This window comes from Oncorhynchus masou, chromosome 23, assembly GCF_036934945.1.
Source record: "Oncorhynchus masou masou isolate Uvic2021 chromosome 23, UVic_Omas_1.1, whole genome shotgun sequence".
Lineage (NCBI taxonomy): Eukaryota > Metazoa > Chordata > Actinopteri > Salmoniformes > Salmonidae > Oncorhynchus > Oncorhynchus masou.
Window position 1 is genome coordinate 7,867,679 of NC_088234.1, and position 25,439 is coordinate 7,893,117.

At 44.7% G+C, this 25,439-nt stretch overlaps 1 protein-coding gene across 1 annotated transcript in view; it reads right to left on the reverse strand.

Annotated features, from left to right (window-relative positions):
- The window catches only part of LOC135510229 (pyruvate carboxylase, mitochondrial-like), a 541,364-nt gene that overhangs the window by 452,952 nt on the left and 62,973 nt on the right, over window positions 1-25,439 (reverse strand). Inside the window, exon 9 of the mRNA XM_064931022.1 lies at window positions 23,104-23,187. Within this exon, the coding sequence (XP_064787094.1) occupies window positions 23,104-23,187 (84 nt within the window). The remainder of the gene's footprint in view (window positions 1-23,103; window positions 23,188-25,439) is intronic.

A 25,439-nucleotide genomic window follows, 5' to 3' on the forward strand; every position in this document is an offset into this window, starting at 1 on the left:
ATGTCTCAACCTGACCCAGTCTGTAATACCAACATGTCTCAACCTGACCCAGTCTGTAATACCTACATGTCTCTCCCTGACCCAGTCTGTAATACCTACATGTCTCAACCTGACCCAGTCTGTAGTACCTACATGTCTCAACCTGACCCAGTCTGTAATACCTACATGTCTCAACCTGACCCAGTCTGTAGTACCTACATGTCTCAACCTGACCCAGTCTGTAATACCTACATGTCTCAACCTGACCCAGTCTGTAATACCTACATGTCTCTCCCTGACCCAGTCTGTAATACCTACATGTCTCTCCCTGACCCAGTCTGTAATACCTACATGTCTCACCCTGACCCAGTCTGTAATACCTACATGTCTCAACCTGACCCAGTCTGTAATACCTACATGTCTCAACCTGTCCCAGTCTGTAATATCTACATGTCTCAACCTGTCCCTGACCCAGTCTGTAATACCTACATGTCTCAACCTGACCCAGTCTGTAATACCTACATGTCTCAACCTGACCCAGTCTGTAATACCTACATGTCTCTCCCTGACCCAGTCTGTAATACTTACATGTCTCAACCTGTCCCTGACCCAGTCTGTCATACCTACATATCTCAACCTGACCCAGTCTGTAGTACCTACATGTCTCAACCTGACCCAGTCTATAATACCTACATGTCTCAACCTGACCCAGTCTGTAATATCTACATGTCTCAACCTGACCCTGACCCAGTCTGTAATACCTACATGTCTCAACCTGTCCCAGTCTATAATACCTACATGTCTCAACCTGACCCAGTCTGTAATACCTACATGTCTCAACCTGTCCCAGTCTGTAATACCTACATGTCTCAACCTGACCCTGTCCCTGTCTGTAATACCTACATGTCTCTCCCTGACCCAGTCTGTAATACCTACATGTCTCTCCCTGACCCAGTCTGTAATACCTACATGTCTCAACCTGACCCAGTCTGTAATACCTACATGTCTCAACCTGTCCCTGACCCAGTCTATAATACCTACATGTCTCAACCTGTCCCAGTCTGTAATACCAACATGTCTCAACCTGACCCAGTCTATAATACCTACATGTCTCAACCTGACCCAGTCTGTAATACCTACATGTCTCAACCTGACCCAGTCTATAATATCTACATGTCTCAACCTGACCCAGTCTGTAATACCTACATGTCTCAACCTGACCCAGTCTGTAATACCTACATGTCTCAACCTGACCCAGTCTGTAATACCTACATGTCTCTCCCTGACCCAGTCTGTAATACCTACATGTCTCAACCTGACCCAGTCTGTAATACCTACATGTCTCAACCTGTCCCTGACCCAGTCTGTAATACCTACATGTCTCTCCCTGACCCAGTCTGTAATACCTACATGTCTCAACCTGACCCAGTCTGTAATACCTACATGTCTCAACCTGTCCCTGACCCAGTCTGTAATACCTACATGTCTCAACCTGACCCAGTCTGTAATACCAACATGTCTCAACCTGACCCTGACCCAGTCTGTAATACCTACATGTCTCAACCTGTCCCTGACCCAGTCTATAATACCTACATGTCTCAACCTGACCCAGTCTGTAATACCTACATGTCTCAACCTGACCCAGTCTGTCATACCTACATGTCTCAACCTGACCCAGTCTGTAATACCTACATGTCTCAACCTGACCCAGTCTGTAATACCTACATGTCTCAACCTGACCCAGTCTGTAATACCTACATGTCTCAACCTGACCCAGTCTGTAATACCTACATGTCTCAACCTGACCCAGTCTGTAATACCTACATGTCTCAACCTGACCCTGACCCAGTCTGTAATACCAACATGTTTCAAGCAGACCACCATAGTCCCTGTGCCCATCATTAAGTTTGCTACGTTGCGACAGTGGTGGGCCTGATCACCGATGACAATAAGTGTGTTGCCAGGATAACAACCTCTCCCTCAATGTCATCAAGACAAAGGAGCTGATGGTGGACTACAGGAAACAGAGGTCTGAGCACGCCCCCATTCACATTGACGGGGCTGTAGTGGAGCGAGTCAAGAGTTTCAAGTTCCTCTGTGTTCACATCACTAAGGATCTATCATGGTCAGAAACACACCAACACAGTAATAACTAGGGCACGACAATGCATCTTTCCCCTCAGAAGGCTAAAAATATTTGACATGGGCCCTCAAATCCTCATACACTTCTACAGCTGCACCATTAACATCATTAGCATCACCGCTTGGTATGATAACTGCCTGGCATTTGACCTCAAGGCGCTACAGAGGGTAGTGTGTACAGCCCAATACATCACTGGGCAGCTCACTGCCACCCAGGACCTCTATACCAGGCGGTGTCAGAGGAAGAACCAAAATGTTTTCAAAGACTTCAGCCACACAAGTCATAGACTGTTCTCTCTGCTACCCCCCAACATGCAGTACCAACACACCAAGTCATAGACTGTTCTCTCTGCTACCCCCCAACATGCAGTACCAACACACCAAGTCATAGACTGTTCTCTCTGCTACCCCCCAACATGCAGTACCAACACACCAAGTCATAGACTGTTCTCTCTGCTACCCCCCAACATGCAGTACCGACACACCAAGTCATAGACTGTTCTCTCTGCTACCCCCCAACATGCAGTACCGACACACCAAGTCATAGACTGTTCTCTCTGCTACCCCCCAACATGCAGTACCGACACACCAAGTCATAGACTGTTCTCTCTGCTACCCCCCAACATGCAGTACCGACACACCAAGTCATAGACTGTTCTCTCTGCTACCCCCCAACATGCAGTACCAACACACCAAGTCATAGACTGTTCTCTCTGCTACCCCCCAACATGCAGTACCAACACACCAAGTCATAGACTGTTCTCTCTGCTACCCCCCAACATGCAGTACCGACACACCAAGTCATAGACTGTTCTCTCTGCTACAGCACAACATGCAGTACCAACACACCAAGTCAGACTGTTCTCTCTGCTACCCCCCAACATGCAGTACCGACACACCAAGTCATAGACTGTTCTCTCTGCTACAGCACAACATGCAGTACCGACACACCAAGTCATAGACTGTTCTCTCTGCTATAGCACAACATGCAGTACCGACACACCAAGTCATAGACTGTTCTCTCTGCTATAGCACAACATGCAGTACCGACACACCAAGTCATAGACTGTTCTCTCTGCTATAGCACAACATGCAGTACCGACACACCAAGTCATAGACTGTTCTCTCTGCTATAGCACAACATGCAGTACCGACACACCAAGTCATAGACTGTTCTCTCTGCTATAGCACAACATGCAGTACCGACACACCAAGTCATAGACTGTTCTCTCTGCTACCCCCCAACATGCAGTACCGACACACCAAGTCATAGACTGTTCTCTCTGCTATAGCACAACATGCAGTACCGACACACCAAGTCATAGACTGTTCTCTCTGCTACCCCCCAACATGCAGTACCAACACACCAAGTCATAGACTGTTCTCTCTGCTACAGCACAACATGCAGTACCAACACACCAAGTCATAGACTGTTCTCTCTGCTACCCCCCAACATGCAGTACCGACACACCAAGTCATAGACTGTTCTCTCTGCTACCCCCCAACATGCAGTACCGACACACCAAGTCATAGACTGTTCTCTCTGCTACCCCCCAACATGCAGTACCGACACACCAAGTCATAGACTGTTCTCTCTGCTATAGCACAACATGCAGTACCAACACCCCAAGTCATAGACTGTTCTCTCTGCTACAGCACAACATGCAGTACCGACACACCAAGTCATAGACTGTTCTCTCTGCTACCCCCCAACATGCAGTACCAACACACCAAGTCATAGACTGTTCTCTCTGCTACCCCCCAACATGCAGTACCGACACACCAAGTCATAGACTGTTCTCTCTGCTACAGCACAACATGCAGTACCGACACACCAAGTCATAGACTGTTCTCTCTGCTACCCCCCAACATGCAGTACCGACACACCAAGTCATAGACTGTTCTCTCTGCTACAGCACAACATGCAGTACCGACACACCAAGTCATAGACTGTTCTCTCTGCTACCCCCCAACATGCAGTACCAACACACCAAGTCAGACTGTTCTCTCTGCTATAGCACAACATGCAGTACCAACACACCAAGTCATAGACTGTTCTCTCTGCTACCCCCCAACATGCAGTACCAACACACCAAGTCATAGACTGTTCTCTCTGCTACCCCCCAACATGCAGTACCAACACACCAAGTCATAGACTGTTCTCTCTGCTATAGCACAACATGCAGTACCAACACACCAAGTCATAGACTGTTCTCTCTGCTACCCCCAACATGCAGTACCAACACACCAAGTCATAGACTGTTCTCTCTGCTACCCCCCAACATGCAGTACCCACACACCAAGTCATAGACTGTTCTCTCTGCTACCCCCCAACATGCAGTACCAACACACCAAGTCATAGACTGTTCTCTCTGCTACCCCCCAACATGCAGTACCGACACACCAAGTCATAGACTGTTCTCTCTGCTACCCCCCAACATGCAGTACCAACACACCAAGTCATAGACTGTTCTCTCTGCTACCCCCCAACATGCAGTACCGACACACCAAGTCATAGACTGTTCTCTCTGCTACCCCCCAACATGCAGTACCAACACACCAAGTCATAGACTGTTCTCTCTGCTACCCCCCAACATGCAGTACCAACACACCAAGTCATAGACTGTTCTCTCTGCTACAGCACAACATGCAGTACCGACACACCAAGTCATAGACTGTTCTCTCTGCTACCCCCCAACATGCAGTACCAACACACCAAGTCATAGACTGTTCTCTCTGCTACCCCCCAACATGCAGTACCAACACACCAAGTCATAGACTGTTCTCTCTGCTACCCCCCAACATGCAGTACCAACACACCAAGTCATAGACTGTTCTCTCTGCTACCCCCCAACATGCAGTACCAACACACCAAGTCATAGACTGTTCTCTCTGCTACCCCCAACATGCAGTACCAACACACCAAGTCATAGACTGTTCTCTCTGCTACCCCCAACATGCAGTACCAACACACCAAGTCATAGACTGTTCTCTCTGCTACCCCCCAACATGCAGTACCAACACACCAAGTCATAGACTGTTCTCTCTGCTACCCCCCAACATGCAGTACCAACACACCAAGTCATAGACTGTTCTCTCTGCTACCCCCCAACATGCAGTACCAACACACCAAGTCATAGACTGTTCTCTCTGCTACCCCCCAACATGCAGTACCAACACACCAAGTCATAGACTGTTCTCTCTGCTACCCCCCAACATGCAGTACCAACACACCAAGTCATAGACTGTTCTCTCTGCTACCCCCCAACATGCAGTACCAACACACCAAGTCATAGACTGTTCTCTCTGCTACCCCCCAACATGCAGTACCAACACACCAAGTCATAGACTGTTCTCTATGCTACCCCCCAACATGCAGTACCGACACACCAAGTCATAGACTGTTCTCTCTGCTACCCCCAACATGCAGTACCGACACACCAAGTCATAGACTGTTCTCTCTGCTACCCCCCAACATGCAGTACCGACACACCAAGTCATAGACTGTTCTCTCTGCTACCCCCCAACATGCAGTACCGACACACCAAGTCATAGACTGTTCTCTCTGCTACCCCCCAACATGCAGTACCAACACACCAAGTCATAGACTGTTCTCTCTGCTATAGCACAACATGCAGTACCAACACACCAAGTCATAGACTGTTCTCTCTGCTACCCCACAACATGCAGTACCGACACACCAAGTCATAGACTGTTCTCTCTGCTACCCCCCATCATGCAGTACCAACACACCAAGTCATAGACTGTTCTCTCTGCTATAGCACAACATGCAGTACCAACACACCAAGTCATAGACTGTTCTCTCTGCTACCCCCCAACATGCAGTACCAACACACCAAGTCATAGACTGTTCTCTCTGCTACCCCCCAACATGCAGTACCAACACACCAAGTCATAGACTGTTCTCTCTGCTATAGCACAACATGCAGTACCAACACACCAAGTCATAGACTGTTCTCTCTGCTACCCCCCAACATGCAGTACCAACACACCAAGTCATAGACTGTTCTCTCTGCTACCCCCAACATGCAGTACCCACACACCAAGTCATAGACTGTTCTCTCTGCTACCCCCCAACATGCAGTACCAACACACCAAGTCATAGACTGTTCTCTCTGCTACCCCCCAACATGCAGTACCGACACACCAAGTCATAGACTGTTCTCTCTGCTACCCCCCAACATGCAGTACCAACACACCAAGTCATAGACTGTTCTCTCTGCTACCCCCAACATGCAGTACCGACACACCAAGTCATAGACTGTTCTCTCTGCTACCCCCCAACATGCAGTACCAACACACCAAGTCATAGACTGTTCTCTCTGCTACCCCCCAACATGCAGTACCGACACACCAAGTCATAGACTGTTCTCTCTGCTACCCCCCAACATGCAGTACCAACACACCAAGTCATAGACTGTTCTCTCTGCTACCCCCCAACATGCAGTACCAACACACCAAGTCATAGACTGTTCTCTCTGCTACAGCACAACATGCAGTACCGACACACCAAGTCATAGACTGTTCTCTCTGCTACCCCCAACATGCAGTACCAACACACCAAGTCATAGACTGTTCTCTCTGCTACCCCCCAACATGCAGTACCAACACACCAAGTCATAGACTGTTCTCTCTGCTACCCCCCAACATGCAGTACCAACACACCAAGTCATAGACTGTTCTCTCTGCTACCCCCCAACATGCAGTACCAACACACCAAGTCATAGACTGTTCTCTCTGCTACCCCCAACATGCAGTACCAACACACCAAGTCATAGACTGTTCTCTCTGCTACCCCCCAACATGCAGTACCAACACACCAAGTCATAGACTGTTCTCTCTGCTACCCCCAACATGCAGTACCAACACACCAAGTCATAGACTGTTCTCTCTGCTACCCCCAACATGCAGTACCAACACACCAAGTCATAGACTGTTCTCTCTGCTACCCCCAACATGCAGTACCAACACACCAAGTCATAGACTGTTCTCTCTGCTACCCCCCAACATGCAGTACCAACACACCAAGTCATAGACTGTTCTCTCTGCTACCCCCAACATGCAGTACCGACACACCAAGTCATAGACTGTTCTCTCTGCTACCCCCCAACATGCAGTACCAACACACCAAGTCATAGACTGTTCTCTCTGCTACCCCCCAACATGCAGTACCGACACACCAAGTCATAGACTGTTCTCTCTGCTACCCCCCAACATGCAGTACCAACACACCAAGTCATAGACTGTTCTCTCTGCTACCCCCCAACATGCAGTACCAACACACCAAGTCATAGACTGTTCTCTCTGCTACCCCCCAACATGCAGTACCAACACACCAAGTCATAGACTGTTCTCTCTGCTACCCCCCAACATGCAGTACCAACACATCAAGTCATAGACTGTTCTCTCTGCTACCCCCAACATGCAGTACCAACACACCAAGTCATAGACTGTTCTCTCTGCTACCCCCCAACATGCAGTACCAACACACCAAGTCATAGACTGTTCTCTCTGCTACCCCCCAACATGCAGTACCAACACATCAAGTCATAGACTGTTCTCTCTGCTACCCCCCAACATGCAGTACCAACACATCAAGTCTGGAACCAACAGGATCCTGAACAGCTTCAACCCCCAATCCATAAAACTGCTAAATAGTTAGTTAAATAGTTAGTTAAATAATTAGCTAAATAGTTAGTTAAATAGTTATCATCTAAATAGTATGTTAAAATAGTTAGTTAAATAGTTAGCTAAATAGTTGGTTAAAAAGTTAGCTAAATAGTTAGTTAAATAGTTAGCTAAATAGTTAGCTAAATAGTTAGCTAAATAGTTAGCTAAATAGTTAGCTAAATAGTTAGCTAAATAGTTAGTTAAATAGTTAGCTAAATAGTTAGCTAAATAGTTGGCTAAATAGTTGGCTAAATAGTTAGTTAAATAATTAGTTAAATAGTTAGTTAAATAGTTAGTTAAATAGTTGGTTAAAAAGTTAGCTAAATAGTTAGTTAAATAGTTAGTTAAATAATTAGTTAAATAGTTAGCTAAATAGTTAGTTAAATAGTTAGTTAAAATAGTTAACCAAATAGCTAGCCAGGTCCTTTTTGCACAAACTATTTTAATTTGATAGTAACTATCTTTGACTCATCACATACGCTGCTGCTGTTTCCTATCTATCCTGTTGCCTTGTTACTTTATTTCTTGATATGTCTACCTCAATATCTATATCTACCTCAACTACCTCGTTCCCCTGCGCAAGTACTGGTACCCTGTGTATAAAGCCATGTAATCATTACTCAGTACTGGTACCCTGTGTATAAAACCATGTTATCATTACTCAGTACCTGTACCCCCTGTATAAAGCCATGTTATCATTACTCAGTACTGGTACCCCCTGTATAAAGCCATGTTATCATTACTCAGTACTGGTACCCCCTGTATAAAGCCATGTAATCATTACTCAGTACTGGTACCCTGTGTATAAAGCCATGCTATCATTGACTCAGTACTGGTACCCCCTGTATAAAGCCATGTAATCATTACTCAGTACTGGTACCCCCTGTATAAAGCCATGTAATCATTACTCAGTACTGGTACCCCCTGTATAAAGCCATGTTATCATTACTCAGTACTGGTACCCCCTGTATAAAGCCATGTTATCATCACTCAGTACTGGTACCCCCTGTATAAAGCCATGTTATCATTACTCAGTACTGGTACCATGTATAAAGCCATGTTATCATCACTCAGTACTGGTACCCCATGTATAAAGCCATGTTATCATTACTCAGTACTGGTACCCCTGTATAAAGCCATGTTATCATCACTCAGTACTGGTACCCCCTGTATAAAGCCATGTTATCATCACTCAGTACTGGTACCCCCTGTATACAGCCATGTTATCATTACTCAGTACTGGTACCCCCTGTATACAGCCATGTAATCATTACTCAGTACTGGTACCCCCTGTATAAAGCCATGTAATCATTACTCAGTACTGGTACCCCCTGTATAAAGCCATGTTATCATCACTCAGTACTGGTACCATGTATAAAGCCATGTTATCATGACTCAGTACTGGTACCCCCTGTATAAAGCCATGTTATCATTACTAAGTACTGGTACCCCCTGTATACAGCCATGTTATCATTACTCAGTACTGGTACCCCCTGTATAAAGCCATGTTATCATCACTCAGTACTGGTACCCCCTGTATAAAGCCATGCAATCATTATTCAGTCCTGGTATACCCTGTATAAAGCCATGTTATCATCACTCAGTACTGGTACCCTGTATAAAGCCATGTTATCATTACTCAGTACTGGTACCCTGTATAAATCCATGTTATCATTACTCAGTACTGGTACCCCCTGTATAAAGCCATGTTATCATTACTCAGTACTGGTACCCCCTGTATAAAGCCATGTTATCATTACTCAGTACTGGTACCCCCTGTATAAAGCCATGTAATCATTACTCAGTACTGGTACCCCCTGTATAAAGCCATGTTATCATTACTCAGTAATGGTACCCCTTGTATAAAGCCATGTTATCATCACTCAGTACTGGTACCCTGTATAAACCCATGTTTTCATTACTCAGTACTGGTACCCCCTGTATAAAGCCATGTAATCATTACTCAGTACTGGTACCCCCTGTATAAAGCCATGTTATCATTACTCAGTACTGGTACCCCTTGTATAAAGCCATGTTATCATCACTCAGTACTGGTACCCTGTATAAACCCATGTTATCATCACTCAGTACTGGTACCCCCTGTATACAGCCATGTTAACATTACTCAGTACTGGTACCCCCTGTATACAGCCATGTTATCATCACTCAGTACTGGTACCCCCTGTATAAAGCCATGTAATCATTACTCAGTACTGGTACCCCCTGTATAAAGCCATGTTATCATTACTCAGTACTGGTACCCCCTGTATAAAGCCATGTTATCATCAATCAGTACTGGTACCCTGTATAAAGCCATGTTATCATTACTCAGTACTGGTACCCCCTGTATAAAGCCATGTTATCATTACTCAGTACTGGTACCCCCTGTATAAAGCCATGTAATCATTACTCATTGTGTTTTTATTATGACTTATTCCTCTATTTTCGTTCTCTCTACATTGTTGTGAAGGACCCTTAAGTCCACATTTCACTGGTAGTCTACACCTGTTGTTTACAAAGCACGTGATGAATGCATTGTGATCTATTGCACGATTATATAACACACACACACTTCTCCACTCCCTATACTCTGTCAATTGTCAACAAGACGAGTCGGTACAATCTAGTCTTCAAGACACTGCTCCTTCTACTGCCTCTGTACTTACAGTTCTCTCTCATCTTCTCCCTGCATCCTCTCAACTTTAACTCTCACTCTGTGTGTGTGTGTGTGTGTGTGTGTGTGTGTGTGTGTGTGTGTGTGTGTGTGTGTGTGTGTGTGTGTGTGTGTGTGTGTGTCTGTGTGTGTGCGCGCTACACTGCGGTACTTGATACTTCCTAAGGAAGTGAGGGAGGGAAGAAGAGACAGAAAAGGGTGAGAGAAGTAATAACATCCATGGCTGACTGTGCAACCGTGCATGTGTGTGTGTGTGTTTCTGTCTGTGAGTGTGTCTACTTGTCTGTTCTCTAAGTGTGAGCGACTATGTGACTATGAATTAAATAGCCTCCTGCATGCATCAATGAATAACTGATTAGACAGCTAGCCCAGACATTACACTACGGCTAGAGAGAGAGAGAGAGAGAGAGAGAGAGAGAGAGAGAGAGAGAGTCCATTGTCAGGGAGGGAGGGAGGGAGGGAGGGAGGGAGGGAGGGAGGGAGGGAGGGAGGGAGGGAGGGAGGGAGGGAGGGAGGGAGAACCCATTGTCATTTATGGTTGTGAGGTCTGGGGTCCGCTCACCGACCAAGAATTCACGAATAAAGACCAAATTGAGACTGTATGCAGTATTCTGCTAAAACATAAAACACCAAATATTAACTGGGTGGTTCGAGCCCTGAATGCTGATTGGCTGACAGCTGTGTTATATCAGACCGTATACCACGGCCAGGTTTACTGCTCTTATTGCATTGGTAAACAGTGTATAACAGCGATAAGTCACTCCGTGCTGCGTCGTGCATACGACCAGCCCTTAGCTGTGGTATATTGGCCATATACCACCACCCCCCCGTGCCTTACTGCTCAAATAATGCATGCAGAGCAGGATTGGATTGATACCCCGCTAATTATCAAAATCCAGAAAAGAAAAGTTCAATTCTACAAACAACATAAAAGGAAGTGATTCCCAAACCTTCCGTAAGAAAGCCATCACCTGCAGAGAGATGAACCTGGAGAAAAGACCCCTAAGCAAGCTGGTCCTCTGTTTACAAACACACCCTACAGAGAGATGAACCTGGAGAAGAGTCCCCTAAGCAAGCTGGTCCTGAGGCTCTGTTCACAAACAGAAACAGACCCCACAGAGAGATGAACCTGGAGAAGAGTCCCCTAAGCAAGCTGGTCCCGGGACTCTGTTCACAAACACAAACAGACCCCACAGAGCCACAGGACAGCAGCACAATTAGACCCAACAAAATCATGAGCCAACAAAAAGATAATTCTTTCCAATGTGTCAAGTAATTAACAAATAAACAGAGCAAACTAGAATGCTATTTGACCCTAAACAGAGAGGACACAGTGGCAGAATACCTGACCACTGTGACTGACCCACATTTAAGGAAAGCTTTGACTATGTACAGACTCAGTGAGCATAGCCTTGCTATTGAGAAAGGCCACCGTAGGCAGACATGGCTCTCAAGAGAAGACAGGTTATGTGCTCACTGCCCACAAAATGAGGTGGAAACTGAGCTGCACTTCCTAACCTCCTGCCAAATGTATGACCATATTAGAGAGACATATTTCCCCTCAGATTACACAGACCCACAAAGAATTCGAAAACAAACCCAATTTTGATAAACTCCCATATCTACTGTGTGAAATACCACAGTGTGACATCACAGCAGCAAGATTTGTGAACTGTTGCCACAAGAAAAGGTCAACCAGTAAAGAACAAACACCATTGTAAATACAACCAATATTTATGATGATTTATTTTCCCTTGTGTTCTTTAACTATTTTACATTGTTACAACACTGTGTATATACATAATATGACATTTGTAATGTCTTTATTGTTTTGAAATGTCTGTATGTGTTATGATCACTGTTAATTCTTGTTTATTTCACTGTTGTATATTGTCAACCTCACTTGCTTTGGCAATGTTAACACATGTTTCCCATACCAATAAAGCCCCTTGAATTGAATAGATAGATAGATAGATAGATAGAGGGAGAGGAAGAGGGAGAGGGAGAGGGAGAGGGAGAGGGAGAGGGAGAGGGAGAGAGAGAGAGAGAGGGAGAGAGAGAGGGAGAGAGAGAGGGAGAGGGAGAGAGGGGGAGATAGATATTTATGTTTAATTATTTTTGTACTTTAACTATTTGCACATCATTACAACACTGTACATAGGCATAATATGACATTTGAAACTCTGAGTGTAATGTTTACTGTTCATTTAACTTTTGTTTATTATCTATTATCTATTTCACTTGCTTTGGGAATGTTCACATGCTGTATGTTTCCCATGCCAATACAGCCCTTTGAATTGAATTCAGATGGGAGGCTGACGGCGTGTTAATTGGGGAGGATGGGCTCGTGGTAATGGCTGGAGTGGAGTTGGAATGGAATGATGTCAAATACCTCAAACACGTGGTTTCTCTGTGTTTGAGGCCATTTCATTAGTTCCATTACAGACATTATTATGAGCCGTCCTCCCCTCAACAGGATCCACTGATAGCAGACACTACAGAGGAGAAAGAGAGAGAGGAGAGGAGGAGAGAGAAAGGGATAAGAGGAGAGAGGGAGGAGGAGAGAGAGAGAGAGAGAGAGAGAGAGAGAGAGAGGAGAGGAGGAGAGAGAAAGGGATACGAGGAGAGAGGGAGGAGGAGAGAGAGAGAGAAAGAGAGAGAGAGAGGAGGAGAGAGAAAGGGATAAGAGGAGAGAGGGAGGAGGAGAGAGAGAAAGAGAGAGAGAGAGAGAGAGAGAGAAGAGAGAGAGAGAGAGAGAGAGAGAGAGAGAGGAGAGGAGGAGAGAGAAAGGGATAAGAGGAGAGAGGGAGGAGAAGAGAGAGAAAGAGAGAGAGAGAGAAATGGATAAGAGGAGATAGGGAGGAGGGGAGAGAGAGAGGGGGCTGGAGAGAAAGACAGGTGGAGAGAGAGAATTAGACAGCAACAACACTGTAGCTAGCAGACTGTGACACTATAGAGGAGAGAGTGAGGCAGGTGGGGAGAGAGAATTAGACAGCAACAACTGTTGTAGACATTCACACTATAGAGGAGAAAGATGGGGGATGATGAAGGAAATGGGAGGGGAGGGTAGGATTAGACAGCAACAACATGGTGGCTAGCAGAGAGAGAGGGTGAGAGGCAGAAGGAGAGGGAGAGGGGGAGGGAGAGAAGGAAGGAAGGAAAGAAGGGAGAGAAGGAGACGGAAAGAGGAGAGAGAGGGTCGTGGAGGAGGTGAAGGAGAGATGGAAGGAAAGGGAAGGAGAGAGGGAGGGAGAAGAGGAGGTGAAGGAAAGAGGGAGAGAAGGAGGTGAAGGAGAGATGGAAGGAAAGGGAAGGAGAAAGGGAGGGGAGAGGAGCAGGTGAATGGAGAGAGGGAGGGGAGAGGAGGAGGTGAAGGAGAGAGGTAGAGGAGAGGAGGTGGTGAAGGAGAGAGGTAGAAAAGGAGGTGAAGGAAAAAGGCTCAGAACACCTTGTCTGTGGTCAGAGGCAAATTAGCGGAGGGGGACTGTAAATATAGAAAGTGCTGACGAGTGTGTCTGTGTGTGTATGTCTGTGTGTGTCTGTGTGTGTGTGTGTGTGTGTTCATGTGTGTGTGTGTGTGTGTGTGTGTGTGTGTGTGTGTGTGTGTCTGTGTCTGTGTCTGTGTCTGTGTGTGTGTGTGTGTGTGTGTGTGTGTGTGTTCATCCAACCCTTCTTTCATTAGCGCCTGTCCCTCTGAGGGAAAGAGGGAGGGTGAGAGATGTAAAAAAAAAGCCTGTCACTCCAGGGCTGTGTTCTAAATTAGCCTGGCTACCCATCCACACGGCTCTGGCCAAACACCACGCCCACGAACGTTTCCGTAGCGATATAGAATTCAATTCAGTTTTCTTCATCATGCAAGTTCCAAAATGGCACCCATCCCCTATAAAGTGCATTACTTCTGACCTGAGCCATAGGGATTAAAATGCTAAACAAATGTTAATCAAATGTTAATCGAAGGTTAAACAAAGGTTAAATGAAGGTTAAATGAAGATTAAATTAAGAATCTCTTAAGGATCTCTACAGATCGGTGTCCCACCCTCGGGACGGTTGAGCTAACGTAGGCTAATGCGATTAGCATGAGGTTGTAAGTAACAAGAACATTTCCCAGGACGTAGACATATCTGATATTGGCAAAAAACTTAAATTATTGTTAATCTAACTGCACGGTCCAATTTACAGTAGCTCGTTGAACAGTGGAAGAATAGAAGTAGCTAGTGGAAGAATACAAGGCTATTGATTGAGGAGAGTGCACAGTTATGTACTTCAAGAGTTATTAATAAACCAGAACATGTGGGCAGTCTTGATACAACATTTTGAACAGAAATGCAATGGTTCATTGGATCAGTCTAAAAATGCTGCATATACACTGCTGCCATCTAGTGGCCAAAATCTAAGCTGCACCTGTGCTGGAATAATACATTATGGCATTTCTCTTGCATTTCAAAGATAATGGTAAAAAAAAAAGTTTAAAAAAAACGGTTGTTTTTTTCTTTGAATTATCTTTTACCAGATCTAATGTGTTATATTCTCCTACATTAATTTCACATTTCCACAAACGTCAAATTTTTCCTTTCAAATGGTATCAACAATATGCATATCCTTGCTTCAGGTCCTGTAGTTAGATTTGGGTGTGTCAATTTAGATGAAAATTGAAAAAAAGAGGGACAGATCCTTAAGAGCTTTTTAAATAAAAATTAAATAAAAAATAAATAAAAATATAGCGAATGGGATGCCATTTGGGCAAAGCCCTGGAGCTTATCATATTTGTCGAGGCTGTAAAATGTTGTTAATGTTGTCTGTTGAGGAGGGCTGGCGGTTTAGGGCCGGACTGGCAGCTCTTCTTTATGAGAGAATAAACACCACAGGGGTCAATGATTTCTATGCTGCATTACTGAGGGGCGCTAACAGTCGACACAGCAGGCGGGAATAATGTCTCTTAGGCAGCTGGAGAAAGTCATGGAGGAGGTCCTGACCCAGTGAGGAAGGTGCTGGAGCAATCTGAGGAGGAGGGGACAATACCGTTTCCACCCACTGTAAGTAACAGCAGAGACTGGCAACTGGCAGGGGGGTCCAGAAGACATCCAGACTTTTAATACTCTGAGCCTGGGGAAGTGGTCGGTAAGGTGCTGTACACCCTCAGTATTAGTCACATCAGGAGCTTACTGAAGGGGCAGGGGGTTGTGGGGGCTGAGAGCCTGGCAGGGGGTTGTGGTGGCTGAGAGCGTGGCAGGGGATTGTGGGGGCTGAGAGCGTGGCAGGGGGTTGTGGGGGCTGAGAGCCTGGCAGGGGGTTGTGGGGGCTGAGAGCCTGGCAGGGGGTTGTGGTGGCTGAGAGCGTGGCAGGGGGTTGTGGGGGCTGAGAGCGTGGCAGGGGGTTGTGGGGGCTGAGAGCGTGGCAGGAGGTTGTGGGGGCTGAGAGCGTGGCAGGGGGTTGTGGGGGCTGAGAGCGTGGCAGGGGGTTGTAGGGGCTGAGAGCGTGGCAGGGGATTGTGGGGGCTGAGAGCGTGGCAGGGGGTTGTGGGGGCTGAGAGCCTGGCAGGGGGTTGTGGGGGCTGAGAGCCTGGCAGGGGGTTGTGGGGGCTGAGAGCCTGGCAGGGGGTTGTGGGGGCTGAGAGCGTGGCAGGGGGTTGTGGGGGCTGAGAGCGTGGCAGGGGGTTGTGGGGGCTGAGAGCGTGGCAGGGGGTTGTGGGGGCTGAGAGCGTGGCAGGGGGTTGTGGGGGCTGAGAGCGTGGCAGGGGGTTGTGGGGGCTGAGAGCGTGGCAGGGGGTTGTGGGGGCTGAGAGCGTGGCAGGGGGTTGTGGGGGCTGAGAGCGTGGCAGGGGGTTGTGGGGGCTGAGAGCGTGGCAGGGGGTTGTGGGGGCTGAGAGCGTGGCAGGGGGTTGTGGGGGCTGAGAGCGTGGCAGGGGGTTGTGGGGGCTGAGAGCGTGGCAGGGGGTTGTGGGGGCTGAGAGCGTGGCAGGGGGTTGTGGGGGCTGGGAGCGTGGCAGGGGGTTGTGGGGACTGAGAGCGTGGCAGGGGGTTGTGGGGACTGAGAGCGTGGATGTATCTCTGGAGAGGAGGGGATGGATGTATCTCTGGAGAGGAGGGGATGGATGTATCTCTGGAGAGGAGGGGATGGATGTATCTCTGGAGAGGAGGGGATGGATGTATCTCTGGAGAGGAGGGGATGGATGTATCTCTGGAGAGGAGGGGATGGATGTATCTCTGGAGAGGAGGGGATGGATGTATCTCTGGAGAGGAGGGGATGGTTGTATCTCTGGAGAGGAGGGGATGGATGTATCTCTGGAGAGGAGGGGATGGATGTATCTCTGGAGAGGAGGGGATGGATGTATCTCTGGAGAGGAGGGGATGGATGCATCTCTGGAGAGGAGGGGATGGATGTATCTCTGGAGAGGAGGGGATGGATGTATCGCTGGGGAGGAGGGGATGGATGTATCTCTGGAGAGGATGGATGTATCGCTGGAGAGGAGGGGATGGATGTATCTCTGGAGAGGAGGGGATGGATGTATCTCTGGAGAGGAGGGGATGGATGTACAGCTGGAGAGGAGGGGATGGATGTATGGTGTGAATGTGGTTCTGGAGGGTGGATCGTATTGTACTGTGTTGTTGTGTCCTGAGTAATATAATTGTCTAAATCTTTCTTTCTGTCTCTCATTTGAATGTCAATTTATCATATGGTAACTTTGCCAAACCACATGAAATAGATAATAAACAAACGTTTTAAAAATACAATGAAAATTAACATTCCACAATACACTCTTTACGTACATTTTACGTACATATAAAGAGTTGTAACAATGTGTAAATATTTAATTTACAAAAGGGAAAATAAATAAACATAAATTTGGGTTGTATTTGCAATGGTTTGTGTTCTTCACTGGTTGCCCTTTTCTCGTGGCAACAGGTCACTAATCTTGCTGCTGTGACGGCACACTGTGGTATTTCACCCAGTAGATATTGGAGTTTATCAAAATTGGGTTTGTTTTCAAATTCTTTGTGGGTCTGTGTAATCTGAGGGGAAATATGTCTCTCTAATATGGTCATACATTGTGCAGGAGGTTAGGAAGTGCAGCTCAGTTTCCACCTCATTTTGTGGGCAGTGAGCACATAGCCTGTCTTCTCTTGAGAGCCATGTCTGCCTACGGCGGCCTTTCTCAATAGCAAGGCTATGCTCACTGAGTCTGTCCATAGTCAAAATCAATCCAAGTGATTATCTTTTTGTTTTCTCATAATTTGGTTTGGTCTAATTTGGTTGCTGTCCTGGGGCTCTGTGGGGTGTGTTTGTGTTTGTGAACAGAGCCCCAGGACCAGCTTGCTTAGTTGACTCTTCTTCAGGTTCATTACTCTGTAGGTGATGGCTTTGTTATGGAAGGTTTGGGAATCACTTCCTTATAGGTGGTTCTAGAATTTAACGGCTCTTTCCTGGATTTGGTGTTTGTCCCGAGATGAGATTGATGAGATGGAGAGACCGAGAGAGAGAGAGAGAGAGAGAGAGAGAGAGAGAGAGAGAGAGAGACAGACAGACAGAGAGATAGAGAGACCGAGAGAGAGAGAGAGAGAGAGAGGGGAGAGAGAGAGAGAGAGAGAGAGAGAGAGAGAGAGAGAGAGAGAGAGAGAGAGAGAGAGAGAGAGAGAGAGAGAGAGAGAGAAAGAAATATGTAACCTCTATATTTCAAGTTTGTGACCTAACATACACACAAACACCAGGTGTGCATCCTTGCAAACCCCCCCTAATATTAACATGTAGATTGTAGTCATTTATTTTTGGCCATTTATTTTTTATTTTTTTTATTTCTGGGCTGAGCGGGAGCTGGGCCAAGAGACCAGAAGTGACAGAACGGAGTGCTCGTGTTGGGGTGTAGGGTTTGAGCATAGCCTGAAGGTAGGGAGGTGCAGTTCCTCTTGCTTCTCCGTAGATACAGCGAGTTGCAGTAGTCCAGACGGGAGAGGACAAGAGCCTGGATTAGGACCTGCCCCACTTCCTGTGTGAGTTTGGGCCGCTTCCTCTGTGAGGTAGGGCCGCATCATGTGTGAGGTAGGGCCGCTTCCTCTGTGAGGTAGGGTCACTTCCTGTGTGAGGTATGGTCACTTCCTGTGTGAGGTAGTGTCACTTCCTATGTGAGGTAGGGTCACTTCCTGTGTGAGGAAGGGTCACTTCCTGTGTGAGGAAGGGGCACTTCCTGTGTGAGGTAGGGTCACTTCCTGTGTGAGGTATGTTCACTTCCTGTGTGAGATAGGGTCACTTCCTGTGTGAGGAAGGGTCACTTCCTGTGTGAGGTATGGTCACTTCCTGCATGGGGTAGAGTCACTTCCTGCGTGAGGTAGAGTCACTTCCTGTGTGAGGTAGAGTCACTTCCTGTGTGAGGTAGAGTCACTTCCTGTGTGAAGTAGGGTCACTTCCTGCGTGAGGTAGAGTCACTTCCTGTGTGAAGTAGGGTCCTACTCTATGGATGTTGTAGAGCCTGGAGGATCACTGCTTTGATGTTTGCAGAGAACGACAGGATCAGTGGAGAGGAAAACATAAATACGTTTAACTTCTTTGGGGTAGGGGGCAGTATTGTTGAATTTTGGATGAAAAGCATGCCCAAATTTAAGCTGCCTGCTACTCAGCCATATAATTAGTTGATTTAGATAGAAAACACTCTGAAGTTTCTAAAACTGTTTGAATGATGTCTGTGAGTATAACAGAACTCATATAAACATATATTAGCAACTGGGACTGAGGAGCAGGCGGTTTACTCTGGGCACCTCTGGGCACATTATTCATCCAAGCTACTCAATACTGCCCCTGCAGCCATAAGAAGATAATACAAAACGCAATTTAGAAATGTTGGTTGTGCAACTTTTCTGTTGTTATTGTTATTGTTGTTATTAGCCATGTCAGCAAAACATTTTTAGATGGAGACCGAGACTGAGTTCCGGCAGGCTGTCAGTTACCCATCCTACATGGTGATTGAAAATGGAACCAATTCCTCACACACAAACAAGCAGACACACAAACAAGCTGACAGGCCTTATTAAAGTAGTTCTTTGATAGACAGCCTATTACTAACGGCAGCATCCATTGCTGTTCACTTCTGTGGAAAAAAAAAACCCAATAAGTTCTTGATTGCAATTGATATCTCAATGGAAGTAGTGGGTTGTCGTGTGTGTGTGTGTGTGTGTGTGTGTGTGTGTGTGTGTGTGTGTGTGTGTGTGTGTGTGTGTGTGTGTGTGTGTGTGTGTGTGTGTGTGTGTGTGTGTGTGTGTGTGTGCAGGGGAGAACATTCTCCCTCTGTGTATCCGTCACAGCCCTAACATACAAAGAAATACTAAACCACCTGATATAATCTCTCAAAATAAAAATAATCTCCCTTTAATTGATTCTCTCTCTCACTCCATCCCTCAAATCTGTCATCTCTCAATATTTCTCTCTCTCCATCTCTCAATATATCTCCATCTCTCTCTCTCCATCTCTCAATATCTCTCCATCTCTCAATATTTCTCTCTCTCTCTCTTTCCATCTCTCAATATTTCTCTCTCTCTCTCCATCTCTCAATATCTCTCCATCTCTCTCTCCTATCTCTCAATATCTCTCTCTCTCTCCATCTCTCAATATCTCTCCATCTCGCTCTCCCTCTCAATATTTTACCATCTATCTCTCTCTCTAAGGTACTTAGGCTTCACTTATCAAACAACAGCAGAATGCATCATGAGACAGACACAAACTCACTCACTCACCACACACACACCAAACAGACACACACACACACACACTGTCACACACAAACAAACACCTGCAGTAATCTGCCTAGGGGATAACAACAGCATTTCTCACTCTGACATGACAGGTTGAACTATCTCACAAATTACTCTGGAATGAAGAGAAAAAACGATATACTCTCCATCCCTAGTGGTGCCCTGTTCCCTATTTTGTGCACTATTTTAATGTAATGTAGGGTGAAAGGGTGAAAGGGTACGATATGAGACACAGCCCACAGCTAAAATGTCATCTCTCCCTCTCTCTTCCATCCAATTGTTTCCTCTCTCCTTTCATCACTCCACATCTCAGCTCCATTGTTTTCTCTCTCTCTCTCTCTCTCTCTCTCTCTCTCTCTCTCTCTCTCTCTCTCTCTCTCTCTCTCTCTCTCTCTCTCTCTCTCTCTCTCTCTCTCTCTCTCTCTCTCTCTCTCTCTCTCTCTCTCTCTCATTTAATTCAAAGGGCTGTATTGTCATGGGACACGTGTGCTAACATTGCAAGTGAGGTAAATAATATACAAAAGTGAAATAAACATAAAAAATTAACAGTGAACATTACACATTCAGATGTTTCAAAACAATAAAGACATTAAAAATGTCATACAATGTACAAATGGTTAAAGTACACAAGGGAAAATAAATAAGCATTAATATGGGTTGTATTTACAATGGTGTTTGTTCTTCACTGGTTGCCCTTTTCTCGTGGCAACAGGTCACAAATCTTGCTGCTGTGATGTCACACTGTGGTATTTCACCCAGTAGATATGAGAGTTTATCAACATTGGGTTTGTTTTCTAATTCTTTGTGGATCCGTGTAATCTGAGGGAAATATGTGTCTCTAATATGGTCATACATTGGGCAAGAGGTTAGGAAGTGCAGCTCAGTTTCCACCTCATTTTGTGGGCAGTGAGCACATAGCCTGTCTTCTCTTGAGAGCCATGTCTGCCTACAGCGGCCTTTCTCCAGTGTTAATCTTCAAAATTGTAATTATTCGCCTACCTCCTCATGCCTTTTGCACACAATGTATATAGACTCTCTTTTGTTTCTACTGTGTTATTGACTTGTTTATTGTTTACTCCATGTGTAACTCTGTGTTGTCTGTTCACACTGCTATGCTTTATCTTGGCCAGGTCGCAGTTGCAAATGAGAACTTGTTCTCAACTAGCCTACCTGGTTAAATAAAGGTGAAATAAAAAATAAAAAAACATTCTCAATAGCAAGGCAATGCTCACTGAGTCTGTACTTAGTCAAATCTTTCCTTAAGTGTGGGTCAGTCACAGTGGTCAGGTATTCTGCCACTGTGTCCTCTATGCCAAATAGCATTCTAGTTTGCTCTGGTTTTTTGTTAATTCTTTCCAATGTGTCAAGTAATTATCTTTTTGTTTTCTCATGATTTGGTTGGGTCTAATCTAACCGTTCTCTCTGTAAATATATCTATCTATCTATCTATCTATCTATCTATCTATCTATCTTCCCTCACTCTATCTCTCTATCTATCTCCGTTCTCTCTCTCTTTCTCCCCCTCTCTGTTTCCCCTCTCTCTCTGGCTCTCTCTCATTCCATCTCTCTCTCTCCCTCTCTCTCATTCCATCTCTCCCTCTCTTTCTCTGTCATTTCATCTCTCTGGGGGCTTCTACACCTCGTCTCCTCCTCTCCCCTTCATCTTTCCATCCTACCATCACATTCTTCATTCAGGATACTTAAGAGCTCTCTCCTCTTCTACCTCCTCCTTTAACCTGTATCCCTCCATTCCATCCAGGACTCTGGGGTCTCCTTACCTTCCTTACTCATCTCCTATCTTCCTCTCCTCTCGTCTCTCCACACATGTTTATGTTACTACATGATTCCATATCTGTTATATCATAGTGTTGATGTCTTCACTATTATTCTACAATGTTCTTACTTTTTGTTTTTCATCCTTCGATCACAAATCACAGATCCTCATCGGGCATCCTCATCCTCATCGGGCATCCTCATCGGGCATCAAACCCATCATCTCTTTCCTTTCTCCCTCGTTCCCTCACTGGCTCAGCTATTGATTCCTCTCATCCTCTACAACATCTCCCACCCCACCTCTCCTCTGTTCCCTTCAACCCTGTAATCTATTTTATGTTTTCATTGATAGCGATTGGACAAGGATATTTCCACTGCTTTTTGTTTTTTTACACATCCATGGCGATCACTGGGATGTGAAGACGCCATGTTTTAGTGTTTATGGAACAAATCAGCCCTATGTTGGTTTCTTTTTCTCTCTCTCTCTCTCACACACACACACACACACACACACACACACACACACAAACGAGGATGATGCCTCAGTGATCTTGATAGGGAGATATATATATTATTAATTTCTGAACAGCCAGATGAAAGGGATGGATTCATGAGAGCTGCCAGGTCAATCATTAGTAGGCAGGCAGAGTAAACGCTCACAGACTTATGGATGGTTTCATCAGAGCAGTCAAGTCAAATCATTAGTAGGCAGGCAGAGTAGACGCTCACAGACTTATGGATGGTTTCATCAGAGCAGTCAAGTCAAATCATTAGTAGGCAGGCAGAGTAGACGCTCACAGACTTATGGATGGTTTCATCAGAGCAGTCAAGTCAAATCATTAGTAGGCAGGCAGAGTAAACGCTCACAGACTTATGGATGGTTTCATCAGAGCAGTCAAGTCAATCATCAGTAGGCAGGCAGAGTGCTTGTGTGTGTGTGTGTGTGTGTGTGTGTGTGTGTGTGTGTGTGTGTGTGTGTGTGTGTGTGTGTGTGTGTGTGTGTGTGTGTGTGTGTGTGTGTGTGTGTGTGTGTGTGTGTGTGTGTGCGTGTGTGCGTGTGTGCGTGCGTGCGTGCGTGTTTCTGTCTCTGTCTCTGTGTCTCCGTACCTGTTTGGCCAGTTTGACAGAGTCAGAAGTCAGTCGGTCTCTTAGATGAGGATCCAGGTCGGCCGCGGGGGCAATCTCCACCACCTACAAAACACAACACAACTTTATTAACAACACCGCCTTCAAACACAACACAACTTTATTAACAACACCGCCTTCAAACACAATACAACTTCATTAACACCACCTTCATTAAACATAGACAGACTTTCATATAAAAAAAAACTCAACAGGAGCAAGGGTTAAAGGACAACATCTCAAAAACATAATTTAACCAAAATAAAACAATATATAACACATTACAATATATATATGATGACATTAGAGAAGTAGACATTGGCAAATAAGAGACTTGGAAACTGAAGTATTACAAAAAGTAAAGTCCTAAAAAATAAGTAATGAAATAGTAAAGCCATAAATACTAAAGTGATAAATACTGAAGTAATATATACTAAAGTGATAAATACTAAAGTGATAAATACTAAAGTAATAAAAAATAGGTACTAAATGGAAAGTAATAAATAGTAAAATAATAAATAGTAAAGGAATAAATAGTAAAATAATAAATAAGATATATAAATATATAAAAAATAAGTAGTAAATAGTAATGGAGCAAATAGTAAAGAAAAATAGTAAAGGAATAAATAAAGAAAAATTGTAAAGGATAAATAGTAGTAATAAATAGTAAAGGAATAAATAGTAAAGTAATAAATAGTAAAATAATAAATAGTAAAGGAATAAATAGTAAAATAATAAATAGTAAAGGAATAAATAGTAAAATAATAAATAGTAAAGGAATAAATAGTAAAATAATGAATAGTAAAGGAATAAATAGTAAAATAATAAATATTAAAATAATAAATAATAAAGGAATAAATAGTAAAATAATAAATAGTAAAGGAATAAATAGTAAAGGAACAAATAGTAAAATAATAAATAGTAAAGGAATAAATAGTAAAATAATAAATAGTAAAGGAATAAATAGTAAAATAATAAATAAGATATATAAATAAATAAAAATAAGTAGTAAATAGTAATGGAGCAAATAGTAAAGAAAAATAGTAAAGGAATAAATAGTAAAGTAATAAATAGTAAAATAATAAATAGTAAAGGAACAAATAGTAAAGGAACAAATAGTAAAGGAAAAAATAGTAAAATAATACATAGTAAAGGAACAAATAGTAAAGGAATAAATAGTAAAATAATAAATAAGATATATATAAATAAATACAAATAAGTAGTAAATAGTAATGGAGCAAATAGTAAAGAAAAATAGTAAAGGAATAAATAGTAAAGTAATAAATAGTAAAATAATAAATTAATAAAGATGAAAGAAACATACAGGAACTCAAATCCTTCTGTTCACCTGATTTAGAATTCCTCACAATCAAATGTAGACCGCATTATCTACCAAGAGAATTCTCTTCGATTATAATCACAGCCGTATATAACCCCCCTCCGAAGCAGACACATCGATGGCTCTGAAAGAACTTTATTTAACTCTTTGCAAACTGGAAACCATATATCCGGAGGCTGCATTCATTGTAGCTGGGGATTTTAACAAGGCTAATCTGAAAACAAGACTCCCTAAATTTTATCAGCATATCGATTGCGCAACCAGGGGTGGAAAAACCTTGGATCACTGTTACTCTAACTTCCGTGACGCATATAAGGCCCTGCCCCGCCCCCCTTTCGGAAAAGCTGACCACGACTCCATTTTGCTGATCCCTGCCTACAGACAGAAACTAAAACAACAAGCTCCCACGCTGAGGTCTGTCCAACGCTGGTCCGACCAAGCTGACTCCACACTCCAAGACTGCTTCCATCACGTGGACTCGGACATTGACGAATACGCTGATTCGGTGTGCGAGTTCATTAGAACGTGCGTTGAAGATGTCGTTCCCATAGCAACGATTAAAACATTCCCTAACCAGAAACCGTGGATTGATGGCAGCATTCGCGTGAAACTGAAAGCGCGAACCACTGCTTTTAATCAGGGCAAGGTGTCTGGTAACATGACCGAATACAAACAGTGCAGCTATTCCCTCCGCAAGGCTATCAAACAAGCTAAGCGTCAGTACAGAGACAAAGTAGAATCTCAATTCAACGGCTCAGACACAAGAGGCATGTGGCAGGGTCTACAGTCAATCACGGACTACAGGAAGAAATCCAGCCCAGTCACGGACCAGGATGTCTTGCTCCCAGGCAGACTAAATAACTTTTTTTTGCCCGCTTTGAGGACAATACAGTGCCACTGACACGGCCTGCAACGGAAACATGCAGACTCTCCTTCACTGCAGCCGAGGTGAGTAAAACATTTAAACGTGTTAACCCTC